A 24,599-nucleotide genomic window follows, 5' to 3' on the forward strand; every position below is an offset into this window, starting at 1 on the left:
CAAACCAAGATTATATCAGAACTTCATCTCGATGGACTTTCTTTCTGCCTGTTTCCCTCTAGGTCTGGTCTGTGTATTAAATTAAGTAGACCTTGTTTTAATATTGTGTTTCTTTTCAACATGTTGTATTAATGGACAAATGTAAATATAATCAAATATGCTTAACCAACTTTGGGGTATGGGTTGTGGTGGGTCTGTATTAATATCTGTTGCTCTGCAGTGAGATGTAACTGATTCTTTGTAGACAGGAGAATACGCCGTGCTACAGAGATCTGACACAGATGTTTGGTGTGTAGATCCTGTTTCAGGAGAAGCATTTCAGCGTGGCAGCAAGGATTTGGATGGCAATCCTGAGTGTGAGTAATGCTTTACCCACAGCCTGTGACACTAGTGGCAGTGCCTTGTGCTTTGTGGCATATGTACTTTCCTTCTCGGAATGATGCCCATGAGACATGGGGGCCTTATTCATTTCTCAGTGACGTGGTACATGCAAGCACATCAAGATTGAAAGAGTATCTGAAAAGTGTTATCCTTTACTTTCACAACACCAGAAATAAACCAGTTTAGACAAACTGATGAACAGGCTTCTATGCATTTTTTACCTTCCATTTCTTGCCACCATAGAAAATTCTTTGCGCACATGGATGAATTTTCTAAGGCAGTGAATACTGAACTGTGGGAACTGGGCCACATGTAGTCAGTGAATTCATTTTACATGGTCCGCAACAGCTCCATGTAATGCAATTAGACCTATAATACCTTTTTATTGTCTTCAAATAAAGACAGAGAACTGCTGAAGTCTCATAAGAGATGGTTGATTGAAAAAGTTGAGGAATCCCTACTTGCAGAATTGAGATGCAGTGCAGTGGCTCTGCTGTTCCGAACAGTACGGCAACCCCAAAGCCCTCAGTTCTGCTGAGCTTCTTTCTTCAGTTCTTTTGCTAGTGATTTTCTGCTTGTCATCTGCCGTAGAAAATTTGGGAGAATAATCTGCTGGCTTCAGGCAAGCCTACTCCTGGAACATCTGTAACAGAGCAGAAAACTTCTCCGGAGAGGATAGTGAGTTAGACAGTACTTTCATCTGACCACGCAAGCCTGCTTTCTTCTACTTGTATATGGGCTAATGATTAGAGTCCACGAGGACGTGCACCAGGCCTGATGAAGGATAAATAACTGCACGTTCACTGAGGAATTAGTTGTGTAGTTGTTCGTTACACAGGTTTACAAGCTTACTCTGACACTTGCAGATCAACAAAATTAGTAAGAACCAGCTTTGTCTCGAGTTCGGGTTGAGTGTTTTGGATCTCTTTGTCAGCGGGTGGTTCTGCCCACTCACGTCCCTGTTTCGTTCGTTTGTGGGAGACCATAACTGTTGCTGTTTTGTGACTGGGGGGTTTTCCCCAGTTTTGAATGTATAGAACTGGGGCATTTAAACTATTTTAAAATGTAAATAATCATATTATTACATTTTAAATTACCTTGATAAAAAATTCTTACTAAAATGATTAATTTGATTTAAAAATAATTTAAATATCTGCATCTAAATGATACACTATCACATTTATAGCAAAAAAAAAGATGTAAATGCAAAATACATGTCAGTATTTCTTCAACTATTTTCTTGATGCAAACCCATAGAACTTGCACTTTAATCTTTAGAAAACATGTGAGGTTTGTAGTGGAAATAAATTCCCCATTTTTATAATGGTTCAATTTATTTATGGCTTCATGATCACTCATCTTTCTTCCAATAAACAGGCCGAAAGCACAGCTGTTAAAGTCTTTAGGACAGTTTGTTGTTTTTTGTTCTGTATCTTGCAACGATTTTCTCTCTTTAAAGGTCCTAGTTTCTGTAACATGCTGAGGTCTAAAACTGGTCTGCGAGAAGCTGGCAAAGGCTACATCCCACAGTGTGAAGGGGACAACGGGACTTTCTCACCCGTGCAGTGCAGCCAGGACCAAGAGAGCTGCTGGTGCGTCTTTGATAATGGAGAAGAAGTGCCAGGGACACGAGTAAGCGGACGAAGACCTGCATGTACAAGTAAGTTCCTGCTTGGGGCGCATTGCTTCTGAGCAAATCCAGGTCTGGAACTTGACCCAGTTCCTAAATTTTTCCAGTATTTAGTTGTGTTTAATCTTCTTTGTTCAGACCGTTATAGAGACTTTTGCTCAAGCAGTGTGCTTATCTTTGTGTTATGGCAGATTTCAGACCTACCTGGGCACGATGTCCAGTTTTCTTCAAGTACTTTGTCAGGGAGAAGGAACGGAATGGATCTTTGATTTCGCCTTATTCATAAAATTGGTTAAACCAAAGCGGTTGAGCTATAAAACTTAACAGAAGTCCATCTGAACAGCTTGCTGCAAACTTGAACATGTTCCAGTCTGAGCTGGCTCTGGGATTAAAAGCCATTCAGCTGACTAAAACAAAATGTGAAAAATGTATGCTTCTGCCATTCCTACTCTTGGCTTGTGACCAGAGTTGTGAAAAGGATGTGCCAAAGCACTACACATTCACAGAGTATTTCTTGCATGACCAGGGCTGCAAAGCACTGGAATTCACTCATGGTTTCCAGTGAGATGTCCAAATGGGAGAAATTTGGATAAACTTAATTTGTAATGGCCTTTAGACATCTTCCCATCACTGAAGTGAAGCAAAACAAATTAAAGTTGCTACAAGGCCATGCTCCAAAATGTAATGGTTAGTGGAAACTAGAGATTTAAAAAGAAAACCGTCAACTAGTGCCTGCAGGACAGTACTGTTTCCATGGTTCTTTTGTGTTTTTTTTTTTTTTTTTTTTTTTTTTTTAATTTGAGAGTTGTTGATAGATTTAGGAAAATGAGAACACATGATAAGAAATTGCTTCAGTTTCCTTTTGTGAATCTGCTATATAAAGAGCAATACATGCTCACCAACCAAATACCTGGTTATGTCAGCCCAACTGGCTGTAAGGCGTTTTAATCAACTAGATAACACCTCAGACAACTTGGAAACCTTTGAACTGTCTTGTACCAATGAGAGCTGTGTGGATAGAGTTTTCTGAGACGCCACAAGGAAACCCCCCGGCGTTGTATCTGCCCCATGCATTGTGGTGTGTGGAGATGTGCAACCGAGCTCTGAAGAGATGAGCTGCAGAGCTAGGGTGGCATAGCCATGTGAGTGTAGCGGTCCAGTACAAGTTTCTAGCTATTCAGGGAAGCAGAACTGGTCAGTCTGAAAAGTACAGTGCTGCTGCCGTCCTGCTTTCAAGTTATGGACTCATGTCTCTGTGGGACATAATGATTTTGTTTGGACCAGCTGTAGGAACTCAGAATGACACCCGGCACTCAGCAGCATGGATTGATATTCCCAAAGACTCTGAGGGTGAACAGAGAAAAGTGGAAGCATTTCTAGTATGCCAGGGAAAAGTCAGAATTAGTTGTAAATGTTAAGTTCTTGATATCTCCTTCTCTCCCTGAAAGCTCATTTTCTAGATTTCCCCTGAAATTCCACAGGAATTTATGGAGTATATTCTAAGGGTGTGTGTGTGTGTGTGTAGGTGTACCCCAAGATACACCTTTAAGATTATTTTACATTTTGGGTGCACATCTCATGTTTCATGGGATCCCATAATGCTGTACTTTTGCTAGAGGAAATAGTGACTGAATGATTAATGACCTTTCTTTTTTAAAAGACTGAGCTGAGAGAGAGAGTTGCTTCAAAAATATATTGGCAACCTGATTTACTGAAAGCTGTTTGTTACTTTCTGCATAGAAATACCATTGAAATCATCTTGAATTATTTTCCTGGATTTTGAAATAACAATGGAACTTTTTCATGCTAAACAACTTAGTTACTGTGTAAGATTAAAGAAGCAAGTTATTTTTCCCCTCAGTCTATTCAGTCTTGTATCTCTAGTCCTGAGAAGTACTAATAATTGGTCAGGAAAAAAGGAAAGGAGGGCGCTCTCACTATCTTGGAGATCTTGTCTATCAGCAAAAGAAGCTGTTGTGGTGGGAAAATACAATAAAACTTCTCCTTCAACATCAGAACAGACAGATGTAAACAACAAGTAATAACTTCACAATGCCCAGTGCATGCAATGAGGTTTTCATTAACTTATAATTTCTATTAGAGGTAGAATCCAACTTTTTCTAGTTGACATGCACTGGAGAGATGATGCTAAGTATCCTAGCAGTCCGCACACATATCTCCCATCCTCATGCCCACTTTCCACAGCCCTCAATAAAGGTAAAGGAGAGAAACTCTTCCATAGAAGGCCCTGGAAACAGTAATTTCCTTATGGAAATCTTCAGAAACATATGAAAGAGTGTCAATATTCAGCTGGATTCTGATTCACTCCTACAGGACTGAGAAACTGGGGGAGAAATAGAAGAACGACAGAATGGCGCAGGCTTGATAATGATGGTAAATCCGATGACATCTGTAGAGGGATAAATAAGCAAATTACTGACGGTGAACTAAAAGCTGTGAACCACACCAGGAAACCATCCATCACTTACAGTTTGGCGGCGGGTTATTTCCCTAGTTCACACACCAGCTCTCTTGGAAACATACAGTCTTCGAAGACTGTAGCAGCATACAAGCTGAGAATGGATTAGACTTACTGGATACAGAGATGTGCCAGAGCAATAAAAAAAACCATAGGCTGATTTTTATATACTTTGTATAAAGAGAGATTAATGTAATTTACATGTAATGGTGGGTATAGTTGCCTTGGTCAGGTTAAGTATTACTCTCTGTTTTACAGTGATATGTTTTGGTCCTAAAATCTCAGGAGGTATATTAAAAATGTGTTCACCTTTACTGAACAAAAGACTGGAGACCAAGTCAATAAGTGAAGAGACAGAATGTAATGGACCCATTTAGAGAGTTATTGCAGAAAAGATGCTATAAAGGAGACTGGAAAAAACGCATCAGGCAATTCAGTGAGACAGATATGAAATCCTTTTATTTTGGCATTGAAATGCTCAAGGTTGGGAAACAAAGGTGTACCGTGCACACTGGATCCAAGATTCATCCTGTGATGTTTTAATCTTTAACTGCAGTGGCTACTAAGTTAAAGGAATTAATCTTCATATTTCCATAAGAAGGGGAGAGAGAGTCTGCTGAGACCTGAACCATCGACAATGTTTGCCTTCCTCCAGTGGCTAGAGAGGCTGGGACTGACCTGAGCATTGCTATTTGGAAAATGTTCTACGTTTACACCACTGAAGTGAATTGTACAATATGAGAATATCTTTATATTTATTTATCAGTGAGGAATTGTTTTTTTCTTCTTATGTTTTGTAGCTCTAGAACTCAGAAGTGTTTAATTATTGCTAGCTATACTCAGTAATTAGGTTGGGAGTTGGCTAATATTGAGTGGAGTGAAGCAGTTAGTTTGTCCTGATTGTTAGAAATTGTCATTGTAGTTATCCTGCTATTCTAGTCTTTTACAGTGGGCTGGCAGGGTTGAAATGACTGCGCTGATACAGAGTGAGTTGAAAGGGTAAACTTTGTGCTCCAACTCCAAGGCTGTATGCTACTGTTAAGGACCTGCCTGGTCACCAGAGGCATCCTGGTGCTGTTGAAGACACCATAGCCATGAGCTCCTGATCCTAAAGTTTTCAGACTTAACTCCAAAGGGAATTGAGATTTTGGGGTTTTTTTTTGCCCCTGCCTATTTCCAGTGGCTATCTTTTGTAAAAATTTGTTCTGCTGATGGTTAGAAACCTCCTCCTCATTTCCTGCTTAAATTTATTCATGACTATTTTAAACTTACCTGTTCTTAGAAACCACGCATGTAGCTTTCTGGACCCAATGCATTACCCATCAAAGTCAATACGTGTCTGTTCCTCAGCTGTAGTAAACTAAACCATGCTGATATCAAAGCAGATCCAAGTTGAGATGAGTGGGAAATGCACAAGGTGCTGTCTAGGTTTTCTCTGTTGATATGAGGGGTTTGCAGAATTTTTACTGGAAGTGCTTCATAGGATGCCACTAACGTATTCCTTTCCTCATGTGCCTAAAGGTCCGCAGTGTGCTCTGCCATTCGGTGCCTCCTCTGTTCTCAATGGAGCTGTATTTTGTGAAAATGCTTCTGGGCAAGCTTCAAGCATTCAGCAGTGCTGGCTGGTGTGTCACCAGGGCTTCCACAGCGCCGTTTCCAGCACATCGTTTCAGTGTGATGTGCAACAGCGTCTATGGGTCTCGGCTGCCCCGCTCTACCACGCCTGCCAGAGTATGTCTGAACTGCTGTGGGTTGGAAAGGGTGCAGAGCAGTGTCACTAAGTGTACAAAAATCTGCTTTCATCACGAAGCTACTGTGTGAATGACAATAATAGGACACAACAGTTATATGGGAGTTGTTAAATTAAGGTGCAATAGGTTAGTCCTGTCTTCTGCCATCTTAATCTCTGCCTCTTGGCTGGCTCCTATGCCAGAAACAGTCTCGCTTTTCTGTGATAATATAGCTATAAATAGTTAGTCAATCTACATGCAGATTTTTCCTTGTTAGTTAACAGATGCTGGCACCATGAAGTGATTCTGATGGAACCACTTAGTCCTGGAAGAACAGATGAGTGCCAGATGTTGAAATCTGGCAGAACTTGATTGTTTATTTGCATAATCAAGTCGCTGTTACTCCTGCATCTTTTTGCAGCTGTCTGTTCTTTAGGATTGTTGTAGTCTTTGTTGGCTGATTTGTGGTATTTTTCAAACCATTTTTCTTTCAGGAAAAAAATGGTACTTTAAATCATGGAAGAATCAGTTCTCTATTCAGAGCTCATGTAATTGGCTATTAATGTTGGCCTTTTCAATTATTTCAAGTAGAGAGATATTCTGATCAAAATGGCAATTTGTAGCAGAGCTGAACTTTGAGAAATGTGGTTCTTGATGCCAAATTTGCAGCTACTCTTCATCTCCAGAATAGGTTAAACCCATTCTGGAACCCCCTGCATTGACACATTTCCAGTTGTATCCCAGGTCTGCTATTCCAAATGTAAACGTTTTTTCGAATTTTAAATTTCAGACTGAAACTTTTGTCTGTCTGGAATCATGTTTGCTAGGTTTTTGTAGCATGTTATGAAGTAACTTCCATGTTTGCCTGACGGCAGCTGAATAACTGCAAGGACAGAGGGGAGTGTGTGGCAATCTCATATAAGCTGCGATTTAATGCAAGCTAAGGATGTCTCCTGGTAATTTGTGTTTGAAATTGAGCATGGTTTTAAGCAGAGAGAAAAAATTTCCAACACATCAGAAGGCAATTGAATAGACTTATAATAACGGTGAATTCACCACAACACTCAGTAATTTGTTCCAGTGTTTAATTACCCACATTCTTAGAAATCTCATTTCCTGTTTTGATGTGTACGCTTGAGACATTGTGGCAAAGTCAGCTCTTAAGGACTCTCTGATAAACCAATCAAGGGCGTTGTGCCTTGCAGGAAGAAGCAGGCTTTTGTGTCCTCTGCTTCCTTCTACCATCCTCCTTGGAACCTCTCTGGGCTTTCTCACGCTTGTTTTGGGGTGAGGGCAGGGGAGTTGTGCTCCATTAGTAACACTTGTGTGTGATGCAGCGAGGGTCTGTAGAGGAGGTGAATGACGGAGAGCTCTGCCACTTGTCCAGGCTGGTGGGATAAGACACAGCTCTGTTTGGAGGTGGCATGACAGCATGACTGTTGTGCTGAACCTGAGATAACAAACCCTCCGTGAAGCCTGTGACCAGCATAACCTACTGGAGACAAGAAATATGCACCTTTTTTTTTTTTTTTTCCCTGGCTAAAAAGATTTTCATTTTGTGACTGATGAACTCACATGTTTGTCATAGGTTTGAGTGATTTATGTCACTTTGGTTTGCTACCAAAAAATTGGAAGGCCCTTGTGGACGTCCATGTCAACACCATTATTATGTAATCAAATTTATTCCCTCCTAAACTTTATGCCCAGTTAATTTGACAAGCTAGGTTTCTGAAAGCCCATTTGAATTAGTGTTAATTGCTTTAAGCATTTAATTCCTTTTTTAATAGAGGTCTTTTCATGATTATGTCTAAGAGAAGTGGAGGTCGACAGGTCAATAATTCCTGCCTTCCTGTTTCTTTTCTAAGTATTGGCATTACGTCAGCTTTCATCTAGTTCTTTGGAAATTTCTATCTGCTAAGGTTTATACAAATTCATCATTAATGATCCAGATTGTTCCTTATCCTTCTGCAAGTTAGCGGTCCAGGGTGAAATACCTCTTTATTATTATATAATAACTGTATCGCCTGGCCTTTTCCCTAAGGCAGAACATATGTATTTGTCAAGCATCTTTCTTGCTGCTTATTGTTTACTACCAACAACTCTACTGCTTTCACCTAGAAGTGGGGAGATGCTATTGATGCAACATCAAAATGTCAAATCAATGTCTTTTTTCGAAGTAATGTTTGTACTGTCCTGAGACTACTTTCCTTTCTACTGCTAAATTCCCTTTCTTCTTCATTTTTAGAGCTCCAGGTATTTCAGACAGTTCAAGCTCAAACACACTTTCAACTACTACTGCCTCCTGAGAAGACTTGTAGTTCTGACTACTCTGGGTTACTCCAGGCATTCCAGACATTTATTTTAGATGAGTTGAAGGCTCGTGGTTTATGTCATCTCCAGGTAATTTCAATTCCTTATTCTCCGTTGTTAGTGTTGTTTTTTTTTGGTTTTTTTTTTTTTTTGTGGTTTTGTTTATTTGTTTGTTTTAGTGGTTAAGGTTTTTTGTATTTAAAAAAAGAAAAAGAAAAAGGTAAGACACAAAGTAGAACTTTGAGAGAGATGGAAGAGCAAAACGTGCCATAAAACCTGTTGGGATTGGCAGCACTCTTATATGGATGATTGTGAAAATAGGATGTTTAGTCTCACTGACCCCACATTGGCAGGTCAGCTTAATGTAGCCATAGAAGTCATATCACATCCAATATCTATTAAAAATATGTTTTGATAGAAGCAAACATTTTGACTAATTCTTACAGTGAGTAAATGACCTGCTAAAATTACCTTTTCCTAGTTCTGTTTTTACAGGTTCTTTTGAAAATGTTGGTTTTGTGCATAGTGCAGTGAAAAAAATAGGAAAAGGCAAGAACTAGAAGGCTCTCCTGTTGACTAACCATGGTTTCATTTAATTTTGAATTTGAGGTGAATGCATTTGGAAATACTGGCTCAGTTTCTGTCTGTGATGATTCCACTGTCTATGTTGAATGCCTGAGCATGGACCGCCTGGGGGTGAACATCACATGGAGGACTCAGCTGGAAAACATCCCAGCAGCTTCTCTCCCTGACTTACATGATATTGGTAAGGTTTTTTTTTCTCTGATGTTTCTGTGAATTAAACCTGGTTTGTTTTTAATTGTTTTCTTTCCCTGTGTCTGCTCTCACAAGGCACTAACAAGGTATTACAAATGCTCACTGAAATAGCCTTTGTAACACTGGAGTTGTGGTTTTGGGCTTTTGGTGTTGATATACTTCTCTTTCCAGGCTGTGATTCCAGGACCTGCTCAATGGTGGAAAATATTGTGTTCCTTACTGGGTTGGGCTTGGAGAAACCTATTTCACACATTGCCAAAAATAAAACTAATTTCTCCCAAGTTTGGGTTTTTTCCCCCTTTTTTTTTCCTTTTCTCCCTTTGACGCTAAAGAAGGACCCCTCAGACATCCTAGGACAATTATGCAGAGACCACTGACTGGCGGACCTTTGCTGTGGTTTCCAAGCGAGTTAGGAATGGTGTAAGGAACTTCTTTCAAAGCAGTGTTCCTGTTTAAAATAAAAGCTGTAAAAGACATATCCCAAGTTCAAATGCCCTCTGTGCCACCTTTTCTCCGGTTTTACTATTTTAAAATGGTGTCCCCAGCATGTGTCCTTCCTTCTAAGTTTGGGACTTGGAGACATGTGCCCTACAGCAGTTTTTGCCTGATCAGAACTGAATTCAAAAGCCTTCAGGATGCAGGCAGGGTCTGCAGTGGTCGTGTGGTTCCTGGCTTTATGGTCTATTTCAGTTGCTCCAGATTATAAGGGAAACATGAATATTTAAGCAGTTTGAGGAAGGTGGATCAAAGTATAAGTGTGTTTGGTTTTATATTAAACTTTACTTCTGAAAGTGTTCCACTGTGAGTGTGTTACATTTTTGACCCTCTCCACACTATAATTTCCCTGTATTACTAACATTGCTTTTCAGGGAATGGCTGGTTTCACAAAAGGCAGAGCAGAACCTGCTTCTGTAAACACTTGGCACCATCAACTTCCATTACCCAGCTTTGGATTTTTCTGTTTGAGGTGTTTTCTAGTGTATTTACACAGAGTGAGCAAATTGGCTCTCTGATTTGAAAGTCTACATTACTAAAATAGCTTTGTTCTCCTATCTTCTTTAGGGATAAATAAGAAGTCTTGCAGGTTTGGTTTTTTTTGTTTTGTTTTTTTTCCCTTCTGTGAAGTATCTGAGAAAAATTGCTAAACAGAAGTGCTGTGTGCATATGTTCCCAAAGGAGAGCCTCAAATCTAAATCACTCGTGAATACTTCGCTACTTTTTTTTTCTTGCAGATATTTTTATGTACTAAATCTGAGGCTGTGCAAATCCCTTCCTGAAGGATCTTATGCCATTTGGCTTAGTAGCTTAGATAGAACTCAGCTTTAAAATATTGAGGAATGCTTGCAGCAATTTTTCTCTTTTCTGTTCAACAGACACTATACTATGGCTAGTAAAAATGAACTTTTGGTGGATGAATGTATAGTAAACAGTCCCCATCAGTAAAGTCTGGAGGAGGTCAGTCCCTGCCCTATACAATCGATATTTTAAGCTGTGCCTTTGTGCTCTGTATTTTCCTTAAAGAAAATTAAGAATAAAAGAAAGAACAACTTTACTAATTTTTTATTTCTCTTTCTCTCACTTTCTTATTTGGCCAGTATAAACTCTAGGTAACAGTATGATCCCTTTTCCTGTTGAAGTTAGTGTTTCATTCAACAGAAGCAAACCTTAAATCAGATTTCTTCCTACTGCACAGCACAAGATGCAACAATTTGCAGGATATTTCTGTATGTGAAAAGATGTATTGTCCCGCAAGAAGTCTAAATCCCTAAAGTTATACCAGGCCCTGGAGAAATACTTAGTAAGAACTTGTAGTAAATCTAACAATGTCTAAGATGTGTAGTAGCTTGAATTGCCAAAACTGTGCAGCAAATCCAGGGAAGGACTACTGATTCTGCCATGATTTAGGGCATGCTGAAGGTGCCCCCAGGAGGTTCACGTTGGACCAGAAGCTAGGTCCTATGTAAGCAGGGGAGTATGCCCCAAGCTGGCCAGCCATGCTGGAAGGGCTGAACCGAGGCAGCTCGTGTAAGGTGTATCCAGTGAGTCTGTGGCTGGCATGTCCATCAGGTGCTGAATTGTCCTCTGTTGAGTTGTTGCAGAATGTACCTGTCTACTTGCAATGCATGAGCATGTATACTACAGTTAAAGACTTGTTTATATACTCTGACTGTAAAGGATATTATATATGCAGTGTGGTCATAAGCAGGGTCACTTTTAGTGATAGTGTTAAGAACTTTTCAACACAGTGAAACGTTTAGGACTAAAGGACATTTAACAGACTGAAGTCGGTTCTTACTGTTTTGGTTGTTTGCTTCATTCCTGTCCTTTCTGACATGTTTTGCTGTCATTTTAAGGTTATTTTTAATTCTGCTATGACTGGTCACTAGACAATTTGGAAGGATATTTGCTTGAATAAAAGGCTAATCTGCTTATTCCTGCTTTCACTTCTGAGATAATTTCTGGCAAAACATTTGCAGTGTTGTTGGCTATGTTTGGTGATCTCCAGTTACTCCCTCATGAGCTAAGTTTCAGTTTTGCCTGGGGTTGAACAAAAACTGAGGGCCATTTTGCTGATTATAGTATGTATTAGTGCAGCAGAATGATAGGTTGCTCAAAGCTAGAGGAATCAGAGCATTGAGAATACAAGGACACAGCTGTCAGCTTTAATGTGAGGTCTGTTTGCTTTAGCCCATAAGCGTAAAAACCTCGTGTCCCTCCTCTGCAATGGGAAAACAACATCTACATGACAGCAGCCAGCTATGGACCAACATTGAGGAAAAGAGGGCACCTACGCTTTCACTATTAAAGGTCTAGGATAATTTTTCAGAAAAGCATTGTACGTCTGCAGTCCGTTTAGCATGGGCAGGAGCGCAGCACTGCGTCACTGGAGCCTCGTACTGGGCTGTGAAATTCTCTCCCTGCACAACTGAAAAGCCACCTGTGGGCTACAGTCCACACTGGGAAACTCACCATGTAAGAAGGCAGCAGTACCTTCAGCTATTTGACTTGGACACATCAATCACAAAATAATAAACTGTATAATGTGTGAGCTGCAACATTCCTCACGTTCTCTTCATCTATATAACATCCTCCCTGTGAAAATTCAGTGTCCAAGGTCTTTAGTGTAGTCACAAAACTCAAAGTACATAGGGTGCAGGATTTCCCATTTGCTGGGTTACTGGGCTGCCCATCACCTGTAGCTACAGGAGGTCCTTGTCTTGCAAATTTGCACCAGTAAACCACCTCAGCATTTCATTCAATGTCATAAACCCTGCAAGGATAACCAGCAAGCGATAGCAACCAAAATCTGCTGGGAGCACTGTTCTTGTAGTACTTCTGGTCCAGCCAAACTGGAGAATCTGCTCTTGATCTAATGCTGAAAATTGTCCTTGTACAAGCCATCAAAAGGGAAACCATCTGGACAACTTAGAATATGGAGAGTAGGAAAGGTACTCACTGTTTCCAGCTTTAAACACCAGCTTCAGCATGAAGTGAAGAGCATGTCTGTTGCATGGGTGGTTATGTTGAATATCAGTGGTGTGATGGAAGGTGATTATTAGTCTGTTACTGATGCCAGCCTTCAAAAACAAACCAACCAAATGTTGAAAAAGAAGCAAATGATACCTATTAAACCCCCCCCCAGTAATAAATTAAATCTGAATGTCAGATAATCCTGGTTTTCATCTGCTGTATTTTTGTAACTCAGAAATCAAGTTTTGTTCTTTAGCATCCTCTACATATATTGAGATTAGGACTTGAATCTGATAGGCAGTGTACAGATTCATTCTTGTCTGCTGTTTGCTAACATGCTTGTATTTCTGTATCTGCCTGCGGTTTTAACTTAAAGTTCATCAGTTTCTGTGAGATTCTCCGTTCCCATATGGGAAACCTCTTTCATGCTATTTTGTCGTATTTTTCCCCTGTTAGAAAACGCATTTGTTGGAGAAAATCTCATTGGAGCATTTATAAAAGAGATTAAGGATGGTGGTTTTCTGTTGCATTTGGACTCCAAGCAATTCCTAGCAGATTCTTTCATTGATTTTCCCCGTGATGAAGAGTTTGATCTGTCTCCAAGTGTGCAGCTAGGATGTAGAAGCGGGTTTCACAGAACTTCATCTCCTGGGAAAGCAGTCCCAAATTCACAAGGATGTGGTATGTCTCAGTTTAACTTTCCCTTCTTTGATGTCATTAGGAATCACTATAAAGCTAAAGTTAGAAAATCACCGGTAAACTTGTGTTTATGGTTAATACGTGAAAGGCATGAAGCACCATCGTGAATGATAATAAATCTGAGGAGAAAAGGGAATTAGTGCTTTGCTTACCGTTCGGTCCTTGTATTGAACCAGCGATTTGGAAATAGGCATCATGGCACTGGCATTGTATAGAAGGTTTTGCAAACATTGTTGGGGACATTTTAGATCTGTCTGGTATTAGAAGGTCATGTGCATGTAATGTACGTGAGCCTTAATAAGGTCATGACCTTAAGTTGTAAGTAATGTACATTACATGTACATGATCCTTAATAAGATTTGGCAAAGATATCGGAGCCAGTGCTTTGGATGATGATACATTACCCAGAATAGAAACCTAGATGCAGAAATGGCAAAAGTCCTGAGATAGTGAATTCCTGGGCCAACTCCAGCCAGCTGAGATGGAAGCTTCCTCGGTGTCGGCCAACACCCAGACCTGATTACACTTCTGCCCTCTTTTCATCTTCCTTCCTTCTGCTGAGTCAGCTTCCCTGGAACAGGCTGCCTTTCTGTCAGCGTCCTGCGTAGGCTGCCAGACCTGCCTCTCCGACAGGTCCCCGTGGCTGTGCCCAGCAGTCCTGTGTACCAGCTCATGCTGCCAGTGAGCCTTTGCCGTAAAAGCCCCGCTCTTGTTTCTATCAACATCAGCCCTCCTGCAGTGCAACCCTGATGGTCTCGTCGGCCCAGTTAGCCTCAGTGAGTCTGTGTCTTCCTCGTGTCGGTTTGGCATGTGTTCACTGTGTCTATGTCTTTTTTGGGAATGGAGGAGGGATGTACCACTAAGGTCAAGAGTAGTAGCTCTTGGATAAGTTTTCCAATATGGGAAATACGTTCAGATGAGAAAATTTCAACACTGTGCAGCTTAAGTTAGAGAACCTCAGAACAAAGCAAAATACATGGAAACAACTTAGCTCTCTGCTGGATATGGTGGTTCTTATTAAGCTAGGAGAGCTTCTCAATGCCTGGGCAAGAACTTCCAAGTAATCAAGTGATGAATCAGTTCTGCAGTGCTGCAGTTTCTAACTTGGACCTTTAAGGGTAAATTGGCTGCAGTTTCAGTTCATCTCCATAGTCTGAAACACTTCAAGTTTTGATTATTTAAATACACCATGCAGAAAAAAGATTAATTCCAACTGAGAATCCAGAGTCTGTAACAACTTGCAGTCACTTAAGATGTACTGTTATACTGATTAAAGGTATCATTATTTCTTCAGTAGAGTCCATCACTTGGAGCAGAAGAACTTACAAAGAATTGAATCTTTCTGCCAAATATTTCCCACCAGGGATAAAGGCTTCCAAGAAGCAGTGAATTAATTTGCCTTGTGCGTTAGTTCATACATAATTTGAACCACGAAGCTGTAGAAAAATTCACCCAGTAAACCAGACTTATCATAGAGATGTGGAAAGGAGACGGTTTCTGCTCCAGCTTTTGGCACAGGTTTTGCCTTCTAAGATCTCATGGTATACATGCTGCTGACACTGTTTTGTGTAGTAGGGCTGCATATTTTATTCTGAACATGGGATTTAGGAATTCTGTTTCTGGTTCCTCTAACAATAAATAAATATATTTATTTATTTTGCATTATGGATATATTCTGGCCATTTATCCAGTCTGGATCTGCATCTCTAGTAATAATAGGGACTAGTAGTAAGACGTATCACCTGTGATTACAGAATTCAAACCTGTGTGAGGGTGACAGGGTTTCTTTATTCTCTTCCCTTTCCTGTTCCACCTGGTTGTTGAAATACAAATTGTCTTTTCTGATCCTGATCTTATTGATTTGTTTGCTTTTACTTGACTGTAAGTGACATTTAGCCTTGCTTCAGGAAGCATGGACAGCTCTTAGTAGCAGCAGCTTTCTAGTGTTCTCAATAAACTCAGTATTTTCATTTAGGAACATGCAGCTGACATGAATCTGCCTCTCATCTCATGTATTTTCCTTACAGTCATCTGTTTCTTTAGGTTAGTATGTATGGTACTTTGTTTCATGTTTTCCTGCCTGTAAGATAAGTAACATTATCATATGTTAGTTTTTCTTATGTGACATGTTTTCTTTGTCTCAGTCTTACACTGAGTTACTTTACCCCACAGGTGTTTATAAATATAATTCCTTAAGAGTATGAGGTAACAGTTTTATTTTAGCTAAAATTTAAAGGGACAAAAGACACTTTTTTGCTGAGGTGTGAGTTGAAAAGAAGAGAGTTGGAAACTGTCCTGGAGGCAACTTTGTGAACTCAGCCCTTCTCCCCCCATTTATTTCAGGAGAAAATCTGAAACCTGTTTGTGAGTTATCTTTGTTATAATATAAAGTTTTTATTCTGGTTCCTTTTATTATTTAGAATGCTTAGCAATTCTATCGGAGCTGATTTGAGCAGATCATAACCCAAATCAAATAAAGTGCTAGATTTATAGCTGAACTGGCAGCTCAAGACTTCATTCCTAATAATGTAGATCAAGAATCAGATATCCCAGTTTTCCAGTATCTCTGGATGGGGGAAAAAGCAGTGCAAGCATTGGGTAATGATCAGTTCTGACAGTTTTTAAGTGTGCTTAGTATAGTGAAAAGAGCTGGTCTAGGGTGAAAAGAGGATATTGTGAGGAGTGCTATCCCTGCTTAGTCACTCCAGCGAGTTGTTCTTTAGCCTGGAATTCGTTACTCAGCACGTTGTTCCCTGGGTACACAGGAGCCCAAGGTTAGTTATGAGTGTGACCAGGTTAGAAATTTCATGTGCAGGAGCAAGGGATTAAATTTGGGGCTCATTTTTACTTTTGTATTTTTATTTTTTCCTATTTTAGGTATACAAAGTTTGAGCCCAGCGCTAACAGTTAGCTCTGAGATTTTGGCTCAGACCTGTTCTTTAGTTTCTTATATTGTTAACATATATGATTGTTAAAGCTTGAAAGAAGTACAATAAGGTGTTTTGTTTAACTTACAGAATGAAACTTCACCCCTGTGTGATTGTGTTGAATGTAACCTATAGCCAAAATGATACATGCCTCCAAGAGTTATAGTCTAGAAAACAAGCATCTCTGCACCAACATTCTTTGCTGTTCTTTGTGCCCTTTTTTAAATTTGCCACAAAAGGCAATTTTACTTGCTTAAAACGTTATAGGAGACACAGATATTACTTTCACGTTATGACTACTACTACAAAACCAGGACAATGCTTTGAAAAGCTTGATTTGTTCCTTTATAATGTTTAATTGCTTAATTAGTCTCCCTCATCCTTTGCATTTTGTCTTCAATTTAGGCATGGGTTACTAATTTAATTTTAATTTTCTACTGTTGTTCATTTGCAAGATGAGTGTGATCCTTTTTGCATGTGTTGGAAAATGTCTTTAAAATGTATCAGACACTCTTGTGTATTAAATAACGTGCTTGAGCAAGGAGAATTCTGTCTCATCCAGGATTTTTTGGTTCTATAATTGATTTTAGATATGTGTTAGACCTAGAGTAATTGCCTTGATATGTACTTGGGAGGAAAATTTCACTCTCACAGTTTTGTCATCCTTTACCTTTCCACTGGAACTTTTCCAGCAGATGAAGGAAGATAGGATCATTTTAATACTGGGTTTTTTTTTAGTCTGTTATAATCTAGGTGCTATAAGTTAAATTAATTTACATTCTAGTGTGTTGGCCAGAACAGCAACTCATCATATGGGTTGTAGCAGGGCTGGCCAATTTTCCATGACTGTTTCTTCCTTATACAAACTTCAGCTGCTGTCAAGACATAGGGCAAGAACAGAAATGAAGTTTTGCACCTTGTCAAATTCCCAAAATATACATTTGATAGTGTTTTGAAGGAAATCTACATCTGGAAAACAGCTGTGAAATAACAAGTAAAGGTATTGCCCTGCAAATGTGTCTGCAACTCTTCTGCTTTAAAGTTCATTCGGATGATCTGGAGGGAAAGACAGTATTTCATGACCTCCCAGAAGACAAGGAGTTTTCTTTGTAATGTGCAACCACTCAGCTGGAAATATTACTCCTGATTATTCAGAAAAAGATACATATACAGACTAAGAATATCTTTTTGTTTTGTGTTTGGGTTGTCATGTGCACAACTAGTGACTTTTAATCCAGCCATTACTGTTTAGCTTGGAAGTGCTTAGCAAAAATTTCATTACCAGGAATTCTGAATGAAAGTATTGCCATATGGTGGGTTTCTGTATAATGTTTCTGGAGTTTCTACTCCTAGAGGCCGTCCTGTTTCTGTCTGTAGTGTTAGAAGTTACTCTGTAGCTTGTGTTCCTTTGTTTTCTTTCACAACTTATCTACGAAGTGCATTATCTTATTACAAATGGGTTCGACAAATAGAAATCAAGCCTGGGTTTGGCGTTTCCAGACAGCTTGATGTGCACTTATTCAAGTACATTTTTAGGGTGATCTGAGGAAAAAAAAAAACCAAGACAAGACCACAGCCTATATTCCAGTCATTTCTGACTTTAATGAGAAAATTACCTTTGTTATACCACTTAAAAATACATATATTAAGAGCTTGAAGCCTATGGCAAGTCTACCAGCATGAGATAGATATATATACTCCCACACATATGTGTTCAAATGCCTGAACTGGTTGGATTCCAGGAGAGTACTAAGGTGATTGTTTTCTTTGCAGTTGTTTGTCCTCCAGGCAGTCATTTCCAGAAGGATGAATGCATTCCCTGCCCTCTTGGCTACTATCAGCATCAGACAGGACGTTCCTCCTGTATCAAGTGTCCTGTGGGCAGAACTACCAACTCCTATGGGGCAATCAGCGCCGATCACTGTAAGTTGAACTCATTTTTTCCCTTATGTTTTGTATTCTGGCTTCAAATAACTGATGGAATTTTTTTCATCTGTAAGTTTAAAAAAAACCAAAACCTCCCTTTGGTTTTTTGTTGCTTTTTTTTTTTTTTTATGGATATGATCCTTTCTGCATACACTCAAAGACATTTCACAAAGACAGAACAAACTGCCTGGTGTTTTGACGAAAAATGCATGAGAAATAAGTGGTCTGTCTCATCCAGGATGTTGTGGTTCCTTAAGATGTGTCCTCAGGAATGGTATCTGAGTGTTCAGTATCAGTGAGAAACATCTCACATAATTCGTTTATTGTCACTTTGATGAACACTAAAGTAGTCTTGTCTTTGTGCATCTCTTTCCCCTGCAAATATAAATACTTCTCAGAAAGCAACTATCGATATGTTCATTAAAGTTATATTCAGTTTAAATGACTTATTTTTGCATGTAGTTTTTTAATAAATTATTTTCTTTAAGTCCAAATTCAGTTTTTGTCTGTAGAATTAGCTCATGGGTAAAAATAAAAGTCAATAGTAAGAATCAGTTTATTGGGAGTATTGGTGAGTATAGGGTTGTCTTTGTTCTGTTTCAACATACTTACTCTCTTAGGTGGGATAAAAAAAACCAAAACAGGTTTATTGTAATGTACCGACATCAATTAGCTTTTGCCTGAAGTTGTCATTCTTCATTTCTATATGTGTTCTGTTGTACATATTGGACTCCTGTGCTAAAAAGTTTGCCTCTTAGTTTTTCTTTACTGCACTTGCAGTTTTCTTTACTGCAAGTGCCTGCAACTAAGCCTGCTCCCTACCTGGTTTCCACCTTACCTGTGTCCTGAGTCTCAGTGCTAGCCCTTTCCAAAAGGCCATGCTAATTGCTTTCTTTCTTTCCCTGCTGCCTCTTCACAAAGTCTGCAGAGTTTGCTGAATTAACGGATGTTACGGCTCTTGTGTTATTCTTCATAGCATTTCACAGATCCGTTGCAGCAGGCACTGTGCAAACCTGTATGAAAGCAGAGTTCCTTGTCTGTACTTCTTTGCTTTACACTACTTAGCATAAATGGAGATTTGATCCATGGCAGAGAATCCAGATGTTGGCATATGGAGTGCAGCAACAACAAAGCAGTGAGACTACCACATTTCAGAGCACGAAACTCCATGCAAATTAGAGATAATTTTCAGTGAAGTTTCTGCCATACTTGGAGCACTTTTGTCCTACAACATTGAAACATTGTCCTGCTGCATTGACAGGACCAGAGGCAGTGAGCACAAACTAACACGCAGGAGCTTCCCTCTGAACATCCAGAAACATCTTTTTCCTGAGGCTGGGCAAGCACTGGCACAGGTTGCCCAGGGAGGTTGCGAAGTCTCTGACCTTGCAGATGTTCAAAGGCTATCTGGACATGGTCCAGGGCAACCAGCTCTAGGTGGCCCTGCCTGAGCAGTGGGGTTTAGACTAGATGACCTCCAGAGGTGCCTTCCAACCAGAACCATTTTGTGAAACCCAGTGACAGCACCATCAAACTACTTTTTTTTTTTTTTTTTCTTTTCTTGTTTATTTGTAACAGGTATCACGTACTGTCAGAGCAATGGGCAGGGTCTGGAGTGTGATGAAGATGGCCAGTACAGACCCTCGCAGCAAGACCCTGACACTCAGAAATCCCTCTGCCTTGATAGCTTTGGAGCAGCACTGGCTTGGACTGAAACAGACGATCTCCTTACAGACTACCAGTGCCTAGGTAAGTGTCAGAAGAATATTTTGTGACCCCACGTAAGTGAAACCTCCTGATGAAAAGACACGTCACTCCACAGCTTACAGGGATTCACTTTCCCGTAGCTGTGGCCTCTGCCTTAAGCCACATTCCTCCTCAATTTTGCATGTCTTGACTACACTGGGGAAGTTATTTCCAGTGAGGGAAGAGAGGGAAGCACGTTTCTTACACTTTCAGATGGCTGACAGCTTTTTGACGTATGCTGACATCCTGCTCTCTGCTTGGAAACCTAAAGGAATGATGAGAGGGCTAGTGGGAAAGAAGAATTATGCATTTCTTTGTAAAATTATCACTTATTGTCGTGTCCATGTGAAATAGACTGTGTTTGGCAATGACCTCACAGTCGTGGCATAACGTCACCCTCTGGGATCCTGCTGTGTGGTATTGGACTTGGTGAATGTATCCTTGCAAGCTGGGGGAACTTACTTCTGCTCGAACACAGTTGTGAAATGCGAGTTCTCAAGGATGAATAATTTGAAGGTCATCCATCAAACAGTCCCCCAACGGCCTGCAGCAAGGTCTAATTACGCTTCTCAGCCTCAAAGCTTTTGCCTTGCCCAAAAACAATTTTCCAGAAGTTTTTATTACTCTTCATATGATTGGTATCAAATTTAATGGACTATTCAGTTTAGAAGCTGGTGTCATGGTGTGCTGTGAATTAGACAATATCTTATGATAAGTGTGATCAGCAGACAGAGTGTGAAATGAAAGCCCATAGTTGTGAAGAGGTTGCAAAACTGTTTTCAGTTAAAACAGCTACTTTTTTCTCTAAGCATACTCAGAGACTGATCGTAACTATGAACACAAGGTGTTAGCATCTCTCGCTCTCGGTCATGGGGCAGTTGGGATGTTTCTCTGGGCAGGAGACCCACAGCAGCTTAATTCTCCTGTTACTTACCTTGAGCCTTCCTGCCTGAGCAGTTCTGACTCTGTCTAGGATGGAGCAGTTATAAATATCTGTGCTTATGTTTCTCGATCATGCTAGAAAGTTTCACTACAAATAAATGTAAGTGTTGATAATTTAGGGTTTAAAAAAACAATGAGCACCCGAAAAGTCAGGGGGTTTTTGGTGGGTTGTTTTTTGTTTTTTTTTTTAAAAAAGAGTTCACAGGATAATTTAATTTCCCGTTTTTCTTTTAAGGATCATGCTGCATTTTCAGAAAGCATTATATGAAGTGAAACCAATTATGCTTATTGCTACTTTCCACCCTGCCCCTTTTATTTCTCTTCACTGAATTCAGCATGCAACAAGACAGCAGGGTCTGAGGACTGACCTTGCTTTGACAGGAGGCTGGTGACTGGGCAGGGTCAGTATTTATCCCAGCTGGTCTTTGGCTTTTGAGTCTTCAGATGAAAGAAGAATTCCCTTATGTGACTGCACAGTAATAAGCTGTAACAACCCATGCTAGTTCTTATTCTCTCTCTTGTTACATTTTAAGCCACGCTTAACATTTACTGCAACAACATGCACAGGTTCTATATACATATATATATATACATATATAGTAATATGTGAGGTGGAGAATTTCTGCTATGCGCTAAGCCTGTGAAAGGGCTGAGAAGTTACATTACTGTTAAGAAGAGGGCACTGTGAACTAAATGTGCATGAAAATGGGAAGAGGGTAGCATACTTTTCATTGTACTTTCTTTTTGACAAAGTAGCTTTATGAATGCAGTTTTTTAAACTTTATATTAAAAAACACATTTCAAGAATTAAAAAAAAAGGCAGTTCTCCTAGTAGTTTTGCAATGTTTTCAAGTTTAATGTTTCATTACACTTTCTATTTCTCTGCTTTTCTCCTGTGTTATTGCAGAGAAAATGAAAGAGTGGGATGGAGCCAGAATTAGGGAAAAAATTAGATGAAAACATTTAAAAAAATGTAAATTTTTATTTCAAATTTTTCATTCAAAATGAGGGCAGCAAGCAATTGCAAAGAGCACAAAAGCCCTGCTTCTTTTCAGTCTTATGAAAAAACATGAATTCTGTTTTTAACCTGGTATCACTGCAAGCTGCAGATGTAGGAGGGATTTGGTTTAGTACAGAATTTAGCTCATGCTTGTATTTTGGTGTCCTGTATTTCTAGGAAGGAAAAAACTTCCACTTCTGTTTATACCATCATTCAGCCCTCTCTCCTGCCAAGCTGGAGTGCAAGGATTTTGTTAAGTGTTTGGCTAGCCCTTGTGTTTCTTCTGAGCAGAAATGACAGTTTTATCAAAAGCACCTGCTGACTCAGCCCTGACAACAGTGGACATTTGCTTCTGATTTAGTCTTGACTGTTTTGCTGTAAGAGCACAAATGATTTTTTTTAAGAACTTATCCCTGACTTTTATTTTGTGGTTTATGCAGATGTTTCAGGGAGAGGCCTGGGGTCCTCCTGCACCCATGTGCATGGGGGAGAGGAGGGCTCAGCCTCCAGTTCTTCCATGTTCAGACAACTCCCACGGGCTGAGACCAGACCAGGGCTCCCGCTTCTTAGGTCGTGTAGGTCTAGGCCAGGCATTGGCTGCAACGAGCCAGAGGTTTGCTGTCATTTGGGGCATTTAAGTGAGAAGTCTGGTCACCACAAGGGTGATGCTAAAGTCATCGTGTTCTTCCCTTCTCCTTGATATGCTGTGCTCACTGAAAGATACTAGTGTATCAATACACGGCCACTGAACAAAACCCCCTTGGTAACTCTTACAGGTCATAGCAACCCGGGCAGCATCGTGCTGGTGCCACTGTGTGTCCTTCACCAGACTGTGATCTTCAGGGCACAGCTGGGGTCAAACCTTCTGGAGTTTAAACTGGATTCCTGGCCCTGTTTAGTGACCTTTGGATTTTGCATCTTTAGACCCCATGAGCCCAGTTTGTGAACAGTGCTGCTTGTCAGACATCCCTATGCTCAGGTGCCGTGGGTCCAGTTCAGAGACACGGGATAAAAGGGTTTGGGATGGAAAGTGACAGTCTGGAGATAAAGGTTGAACGAAGGAGTAAAAATGGAGTGTGTAGGACATGCTACCTCGAACAGATCCCTGAGCCTGAAGTCATGGAGATTAGGCTGTTGTGCTCCTGTAAACAAGTGGTAAGGCTCCTGGATGTCCTTCCTAACCAGTTGCTGTGGGAGCTGCTCTTGTTTCAGTGTCTGTTTTGCAGAAAGCTGGTTCCCCCATTGACTCGATAGTCAGTTCGATGCCATGAACAGGTAACGGGAAGTGGTCAGTCTGCTGCTCAAAGAGAAGTCTCACTGGAATATAAACTCCCAGCCCACTCCTGGCTGTTTTTTAAAGGATCTTATCACACTTTTTTTTTTTTTGTTCCCAAAACAGAAATTCTACCTTCAGTCCAGCTGTCTTCTGCATTATCTGTGGAGTTATGGTACATCATTTAATGAGCAAGCCTCTTTCCCTGCTAAATTCTTCTGATTTTTATTTCTGTCTAAAATCTTTGTCTCTACAGCATGGGAACTGATAATAGTACCCGGTTGCTTTTTGGGTGTGGTTTGGGTTTTTTGTGATTTGGTTTGTTGTTTTTTGGTTTTTTTTAGTGCTCAGAAAATTTGAGAGAGTTTCTGCCTCCAGACTGATTTATGGGTCAGAAGAAGCTCAAATTCTTCAGTCTCAGTCATTTGGGGGAGACCTGCAGAGTCCACCTTTTCAGTGCATTTCAGGTAAGGAAAACTCAGAAAATCTGTAGAGGCAACATTAACCACCATGGAAAATAATAATCTTTTTATATGCTTACAGTGAAGTTCCCACAGGAACTATATGCACCAATGCACTGCAAGATGTTTACAGCTTTTGGTGACCTTGGTTCAGGGAAGAGACTAGCTTTTCTTTCCAAAAGAAGTCTTCTGACTTTACATACCACTTCAGACAAGTCATCTGACTTTAAAGCCAGTTGGTATAGTTTGCAATATGGATGAGAGCTGAGATTCAGACCAGGAAACAGTCATCAGACTTTCCAGATGTGCAGACAACAGAAGGATTAGGTGTTCAGGACATATGAACGCCAAGTTTTCACCTCTTCCCAAATTACCTGATTGGCACATGAAAGAGGAACAATCATCCTTGCTTACATCAGAAGGATATTATAAGGAGTGCAGAGCTATTCCTCTGCCAAGGCTTACAGTGTATATACTATATTACATCTGGATACGTCATGTTTGCTGGTTTATATTGGTTCAAAGTCATTTAAAACCAAGGAGAATCACAGCGCTGCTTTCAAGGTGCTTTAATCAGTCTCACTTTCTGTCTCCTAATGCTCAGACTGTGAAGAGAGGCAGAGGGGTTACATTCAGAATAAAACCACCCTGGCAGTAATAACACAGGTGGCCTAGTTTGTAGGACAGACATCACAGAAGTCTGACAAAGTGAGTGGGTTTGTGTTGCATACCATGGTCTAGCTGGAGCAGTCATCTCATGCTAAGAAGTGAAGGCATGAAGCCTTATATGTGTTACTGGAATGATTTTCCTGCACCAGATCATCCCCTAGCTGTATACTGTAAGGTT

The 24,599-nt window shown here is 40.1% G+C and overlaps 1 protein-coding gene across 1 annotated transcript in view; it reads left to right on the forward strand.

Annotated features, from left to right (window-relative positions):
• Positions 1 to 24,599, forward strand: part of TG (thyroglobulin) — a 161,219-nt gene that overhangs the window by 22,074 nt on the left and 114,546 nt on the right. Inside the window, exons 15-23 of the mRNA XM_027786474.2 lie at positions 245 to 356; positions 1,841 to 2,041; positions 6,012 to 6,221; positions 8,466 to 8,620; positions 9,140 to 9,296; positions 13,235 to 13,459; positions 18,178 to 18,327; positions 19,909 to 20,079; positions 23,636 to 23,758. Coding sequence (XP_027642275.2) covers positions 245 to 356; positions 1,841 to 2,041; positions 6,012 to 6,221; positions 8,466 to 8,620; positions 9,140 to 9,296; positions 13,235 to 13,459; positions 18,178 to 18,327; positions 19,909 to 20,079; positions 23,636 to 23,758 — 1,504 coding nt within the window. The remainder of the gene's footprint in view (positions 1 to 244; positions 357 to 1,840; positions 2,042 to 6,011; positions 6,222 to 8,465; positions 8,621 to 9,139; positions 9,297 to 13,234; positions 13,460 to 18,177; positions 18,328 to 19,908; positions 20,080 to 23,635; positions 23,759 to 24,599) is intronic.

Source organism: Falco peregrinus, chromosome 3, assembly GCF_023634155.1.
Source record: "Falco peregrinus isolate bFalPer1 chromosome 3, bFalPer1.pri, whole genome shotgun sequence".
Taxonomy (NCBI): domain Eukaryota; kingdom Metazoa; phylum Chordata; class Aves; order Falconiformes; family Falconidae; genus Falco; species Falco peregrinus.